This window comes from Sycon ciliatum, chromosome 10, assembly GCF_964019385.1.
Source record: "Sycon ciliatum chromosome 10, ocSycCili1.1, whole genome shotgun sequence".
NCBI classification, from domain to species: Eukaryota; Metazoa; Porifera; class Calcarea; order Leucosolenida; family Sycettidae; genus Sycon; species Sycon ciliatum.
This window is the reverse complement of record NC_088652.1, coordinates 20,852,612-20,859,813: the sequence shown is the minus strand read 5'-3', so window position 1 is coordinate 20,859,813 and position 7,202 is coordinate 20,852,612. Positions and strand designations below refer to the sequence as shown.

General features: G+C 48.6%; 1 protein-coding gene across 4 annotated transcripts in view; it reads left to right on the top strand.

Moving 5' to 3' along the window:
• LOC135826122 (myocyte-specific enhancer factor 2B-like) overlaps positions 1-6,205 on the top strand; it is a 19,641-nt gene extending 13,436 nt beyond the window's left edge. For 3 of the 4 annotated variants that reach the window (XM_065338764.1, XM_065338762.1, XM_065338761.1), the window contains 4 exons: positions 227-433; positions 1,954-2,165; positions 2,746-3,134; positions 4,604-6,205. In XM_065338764.1, coding sequence (XP_065194836.1) covers positions 227-433; positions 1,954-2,165; positions 2,746-3,134; positions 4,604-4,745 — 950 coding nt within the window. In that variant the 3' untranslated portion in view covers positions 4,746-6,205. The remainder of the gene's footprint in view (positions 1-226; positions 434-1,953; positions 2,166-2,745; positions 3,135-4,603) is intronic. The other variant, XM_065338763.1, reaches the window with a different exon arrangement.
• Positions 6,206-7,202: the final 997 nt, after the last annotated feature.

Sequence of the window (7,202 nt, the reverse complement as noted above, 5' to 3'; positions counted from 1 at the left end):
GTACGAAAGTTCATTTCAAACCAGAGGGAAAGTGCAGTGTTTGATTTTCCGCAGTGCGCGGACTGCAGCTGAATGATGCAATGAAGGCAGCGCGCTGCGCATCTGGCCCATAGAAAAGAGATCACAGTTGCATACTCTTGTTTTTGGACTCTTGCTAATACCATTATGTATGACCACCAGTGTATGTTCTTACCTACCTGCCCTACTGCTACTGCTGCACTCACAGCTATGGGTCCACCATCGCGGCCGCCGTCTGGGTTCGACTCGCGCGCAGCATCCGTCGCCTCGCCACCACTGTCGCTGTTCAGCACCGGCAGCTTGGGTGGTGGCGGGGGCGGGGGCGGAGGTGTCGCGCCTGGTGCGCCCCTAACGTCACCGAATGCAAGGTTCGGTGGCGGAACGGGCGCCATCACAGCAGGCAGATCTGACAGCAGTAAGAATTAAATCAACTTTTTCTTTAAACACACCTCCTCCCTAGTCCTTCAGTCTCAACCTCCCTAGGACCCTAGTCCCTATTCTCTTACAGTGGATCAACAGGGTTTCCGTAGCTCTCTCAATCTCCCTAGTCCTTCACTCTCAATCTCCCTAGTCCTTCAGTCTCAATCTCCCTAGTCCTTCACTCTCAACCTCCCTAGTCCTTTTAACCTCTTACAGTGGATCAACAGGGTTTCCGTAGATGTATAGCTTCAGATTTTCCAGCAGCGGGCTTTTCCATTTACCTCGTCTTGAATTTCCCATCTTAATGGTACGTCCGTGATGAGCAGAACCGCGTTTTCTTAACTGTTAATGTTGCTGATTTGCAGGAAGCAGGCCAGATTTCGACGCTCCTATGGATTGGGGCTTATCGTTTTGGTCCGAAATTGCGCGATATGCCGGCAGTATCCAAACTCGTGGGCAACTGCCCAAAGGGCCCAGTAAAGGCCCACTCATAATATTAGAGTTCCCAGTAAAAAGGCAACGTTGTCTGTTGGGAAATCCCTAACAAAATGAGAAATGGTGAAAAAGGAGAAGGACGAAATGTTACGAGTTATGACTAACTGTCCACCAACGTAACCAAATCTTATACAGTCAGCGAGTGCGACAAAATGGCACAAAATTGACAAGGAGTACTGAGGCATTCGGAATCCTGTCGTATCAAGACAGTTTCTGCTGCGCTAAAGGCGTCCGGTTAGGGCAGCTGTTACTGTGCTCAGCTAACGACGGGGGATTGGTGCAGGGAATTTGGCGAGTCCTGAACCCTCAGTGGTGCAGCCCGGACTCCATTCGTAGTACATGTACCCGTGGAACGTATAGTGCTGCTCTATGAAATCCGATCGCGCGAGTCGAGTTTGCGCCCTGCGCCTGTTCACACCCCACTGTGTGCAGGCACAGGGCTGCACATTGTCTCGCTTGATCTAATTTCATTGAGCAGCCCCCTACATTCCTGGCTACCGGTATGTAGGTTATGGATGCTATCAGCCCCAACACTAGTGAAACACTGGTTTGTGATAAAATTGGTGGAATGAGAGAACGTTGCAAAAGTTCGCAGAAGCACAGGAAACAAACAAAAACTTGCGCAATCAAGTCTTCGCGCTATGCATGCATATAATGTACTGCTTGGCGATACTTGGCTACCCCCCCCCCCCCCTCCCCCTGCACGAAAACGATTTTTGTTCTTTGCAAGGGCTTCTGCAAACTGTTGTGATGGTCTGATGGCCCCTTACCTTTACCAGGCTTCCTGCAAGCCAGTTGGCCGGTGCCCCTACGTCTTTTATGTGCGGTATCTCTCCATCCCACCACCGTTCATATATTTACTTCCTGTCTTCGTCCTTTTCTTTTTCTCCCCCCCCCCCTCTCTATTCTATTCTCTCTCTCTCTCTCTCTCTCTCTCTCTCTCTCTCTCTCTCTCTCTCTCTCTCTCTCTCTCTCTCTCTCTCTCTCTCTCTCTTTCTCTCTCCTTGTCTCCATTTTAAGGTTTTGCTCTACCACCGCCAGCCTCCAGTCCGCTCACCCGTCATCAACCCATCGCGCACCCGGGCAGCCCTGGCAGTAGCACGCTATCGATCAGTCCCGGACCGCATGGCAACGTCACATTGCAGGCTGCGCATCCCCAGCCGCCAGCTCCACGCAGCATGGGCGGACGAACGATTCCCAACCTGAAAGTCAAAATACCTCCTCAAAACCAGGTCAGACATTCTTTTTCTCTTGTTTTTCTTTCTTTTCTTTTTCCTCCTTTTTTACCATTCAAATAGTCCCTCCTCGCATTCGCTGTCATGTAATTGGGCTTGTATGGATGGCTGTGTCGATACGTTTGCTTGACTGACTGAAGACTGCCACCCAGGCCACACAAGGTGCCTATCGAAACTCGAGCTCCAACGTTGTAAGCAACCGACTCGAAACTCGAGCTCCAAATTTGTAAGCAACCAACTTTCTTAGCATCATCATCGCCGGGGTGGCTATCGCTAATGGCCAGACTTACTAAGAGAGGAGTCGCTCAGCGGGTACTGTAGTGTCCTGTATTAAAGCCTGTCTCATATAGAAGCCTGTTTTGAATAGAAGCCTGATTTTCAAGATGCACTGTTGGCACATAAGTCTGGTTTTAGTGTCGACATACATAGAAATACCTGGCTTGAATAGAAGTACCTGATGTGAATAGAAGCCTAGCACTGATATCGGCTTCTACAGGAATAAGCCCAGGCTTTATACGCGACATTACGGTATCTGTAATCGTATTTGTCCTGGTATATGTGAACACTTAACATGCAGATGGGAGCTGGCCCTGGTGCGCAGCACGGCATGGCATCCAACGTTAACAACCCCCTACAACAGCAGCAGCAACAGCAGCATCAGCGCTTGGCCGGCATGGGCGGGGGCAGCCTAGCACAGACCCTGCAGACGCCCGTGGTCAACACGCTGCACACGCCCAGCCTGTCGCTCAACCACTCCGACTTCCCCTCGGCTCAGCCGGGCGGCGGCGGCGGCGGTGGGATGGACGACATGGGTCACTTGTCGGCGGTGAACGTGTCCGGAGCGCATTCCGTCATGTACGCTGCATCGCACAGCACCGCCGCTGGTCCAATGCATCATGCCAATGTAGCCGGTGGAGGTGGGCAACAGTGGGCAACGGCAGCAGCCAGCTATCAGCAAGTACCGCAGTGAGTGTGAACAGTGATCTCCCTGCATCTCCTACACTGTCTGAATGCATGCATGCAGTTGTTGTGATGCGTCATGTCTTGGCGGACCAAACGAGGCGTGTGCATGCTTCACAATTACTGCTCCTCATTCACGGCCACATGCGTGTGCCCGCACACACACACACACACACACACACACACACACACACACACACACACACACACACACACACACACACACACACACACACACACACACACACACACACACACACACACACACGCAGACCTGAGCTCCCAATCAACTACAGTGCGGATCGGCTATAGCCTTATAGGGTTGTCGGCTATAGTAATATACCTCTTATACTGTATAAGCAGAAAATTTCGTCGGTCAATAATTTCGTCCAACTCCAAAAAAAGGGAGTTCGTCCGGTTTTAAATTTCGTCCATGGATCATAAGAGTGTATTGAAAAGCTGGACAAATCAATATTAGTCCGGCATCTAATTTAGTCCAACAGCTCATTGGACGAAAAAGACGAAATTAAATTCCAGAAGAATATTTCTGCTTGTACAGTAGTAGGTGATCGTATTCTCAAATTCATTTTCGTAAACCACCCCTTTCTATACATATCGGATCGGCTATAGTAATAATCGGCTATAGTAATATATCGGCTATAATGATAGATTTCTTTGTCAAAATGATTTTTATTGCATACATTTTTCATCGGCTATAGTGATGATCATAAAAATTATACATCGTACATGGCGAGATCTGATCGCGGCAGTCAGGAAGCGCTGGTACGACTATGATATCCCTCGGAGGAAATTCGAAATTTTTGGCGTTGGCTGTGCTTGTTGTTCCGGGGCATCCTCGAGCGAGAGCGGAGGCAGTAATGAGTACCAGCGCTGAAGCGCTACCGTGGTCTCCGCCGAGATGTTGGAGAAGGCATTCAGGTAACAGCGAAGACGATCAGGGACGCGGAGAAGTTTCTCCGTGACATACGACATCACGCGTCGATCGACCTGCCACTTGGAACGGTTTTCGGCGGTGATGAGTCGAGCGATGGCGACCCAGACTGAGACTCTACTCCCACTAATCGATCCTGTAGATGTTGTTGATATGTCGATTGAATGTGTTGAAGTGCTTCTCCTCCAAAAGAACACATTTGTTGAGCCTTGAAAACTCATGTCGAAAAGTCACGAAGTTTTTGTTTCCGCAGGAAGTAGCTCTGCACTGCGCGTATTGCACAGTCACATGCACAGCACACTTCTGCACGCTGCACTGATTCGAATGACACCATACACGCATGTGTCAGGCATACCGAAGTGTTAAGTATGCATATCGCCTGTAGTAATATATCGCCTATAGTGATATTTTCACGAAAATCAAACACCCAACGCTATAGCCGATCCGTACTGTACTGGTAGCATGTTCACCGCTAGCCTACACTTACATTGACATTGTACACTGTATGTTGTTGTGCTTGCAGGCTGGGTAGTGACCAGCGACCACCCAGCCGACCTCCCAGCAGCCTAACGAGAGCATCATGGGAACATGGCAGCCCGGAGAGCGATCGCCGCAGCGTCGACTCGGGCATGGGACCCGCCGGCAAGCGACCTCGCTTGCAGTAGTCATACGCGTTGCTGTGATGTCATGTGTTGTATCATGATGATGTCGTAAGGCGACATGTGACCGTCGTAGCGTCGACTCGGGCATAGGACCGGCCGCCGCCAGCGACCTCGTTTGCAGTAGTTCTACTCTTTGTGATGATGCCATGGGGAGGTCATGGTGATGTCATGGGATGCAATGCATTGCATCATGATGACATCGTCGTATGGCAACATGTACTCACTCGTCTGCAGTGTGGTGACATGCCTCGTGCAGCAAGCTAGAGCGACCAGTATCTGTGCTAGTTGATGCAACAGTACGTTTAGTGCACGAAAACTACCATACACGTTTCGTAGTATGAGAGACGGAAATACAAGTTATTACCCACACTTCGTGGTTGTCTAGTAGTATTAGCTGACATACAGTGCCTTTCCTGCTTCCCCTTGATCGACCTGCGTTTGGAGGAAAGGACGATTTCACAAACATAGCCAGAAAACATATTTGCCACTAGTTTCGGCTCTTCCGTATGCTCCAGTAGAAAATTTCTTCTCCCCTCTCTCTATATATTATATATTGCTTTGACTCAATTTTTTCACTCTGCTGCCATCGGCAGTGGAAGAACTATCGGACACTATGCGCTTGTGAAGCTGTGTGTGTGTATGTGTGTGTGTGTGTGTGTGTGTTGTGTGTGTGTGCATGCGTGTGTGTGTGTGTGTGTCCGCGTGTTTTTGAGATGCTTACAAGTGCATGTGTGGGCGCGTGTTTTTGAGATGCTTACAAGTGCATGTGTGGGCACGTGTTTTTGAGATGCTTACAAGTGCATGTGTGGGCGCGTGTTTTTGAGATGCTTACAAGTGCATGTGTGGGCGCGTGTTTTTGAGATGCTTACAAGTGCATGTGTGGTGATGTTTGTTTTCTTGAGTGAATGCATCGTTTTTTGTAGATTATTTCTTCTTCTCTTTTTTTTCAGCAGTATTCGTGCATCACTGCTTTGGTGCGGTATTTTCGATCATTGATGATGAGCGTCTCAATCTTTTGTCTGTGATATCAAAGTATATTATCACTTGGTTTTCGTTCGCTTTCCAATGATGCTGTTGTTGTGTGTAGTTTGTGTGAAGCCAGACAAATAGCAATGCACTTCAGTGACAATGTGGGTGTCACCCCAAAGAGTTTCTCTTGCTATTACTTATGAATGTTCGGTTGCGAACATACAACAATAATTATATTATTATATGTAGTTCGTGCTTTGATACTTGCTGAATTTTCGCTACCGCAATGGATTCTGTCTTGCTCCCAGCTTCCCGGTTCTCAGGTTTTTGATGTTTTCAATGTTGCCTGACAAGAATCTAATGATGATGAGAAAACCTGATAATGGTGTTTCACAGTTTAGCAGAGTATGGCGTGCGCACCCATATAGGTATTGCCTCATTGCTCATGCTTCGAGCGCGCTCAACTAAGTTAGTTACTTGAGGAGTGCTGCTTATTCGGGCATTGTACGTTTATGCGTGTACATGTCCGTGCGCATGTGTGTGTGTGTGTGTGTGTGCTTTCGCCGTCCGAATGATTTATCCCGACACAAGAACTACTGCCTCGCCTAATAGCTATCATCGCCTTCGGCGATGGGCTTTCCAAAGGTCCAAAGGTGTGTGTGTGTGTATGTATGTGACTGCTTGGTGGGTTGTTCGTTGATCGACTACGATGGCACTGGTTGAAGTAATATTGACTCTAAATTGAGGCAACTAGATCTACTAGTACTTGGGTTGTGACAACACCCTTCTGACATGCAGTGCAAAAGAGTACATTATACTGAGTACGGATTGCACGAAGAGGAGAATACTCGGTTCCTCTCTTTCTACATTGCGTGAATGATTGGGGATTGCATGGACCTTTTGTTTAGCTCTTGGTTGTGATGTTTGTGAGGGTAACAACTAACAAGGAGGCGGTTTACGAGGTTGTAGGGTCTTTCCACGCCCGCTTGTTGAGAGACTTATCCCCTCTTCCCAAGGCCCTGACTCACTTGTGAGGTCTGCATTTGACACTGAGGATATCTGCCCGTATAATCTGGGCGAAGTGGTGGCCCACCGATGATGCGAATGTATTTGCTTGATGTGTTCCTAAACACCTCGGGTGATGCGGCCACGAATCCGGCTAACTTACTTTAATTTTTTTTGTGATGTTTAGCCCCGCACTCTCAATGGTAGCAGTGGTAGGGCTATCCCGTCACCATGGTCACCAGGTCACCGGTAGGCCTCCAGCAACACAGTACTGACTACTGTCGGTCGCCGAAGAACTGGGGGTCAGCCGCGCATAGCCTAGACCGTTCTTATTTCCATAATTATTAATTATAGTGCAGTCTATGCACGGTTGAGTCACCGTGTATACCATGGTATACATTGGTACTACCGTATTATTATATATATAAGCACGGTCCTTTATTTTTTTTCAATGTACCTCCGCCCCGTGCTATTAAGGGGGGACGG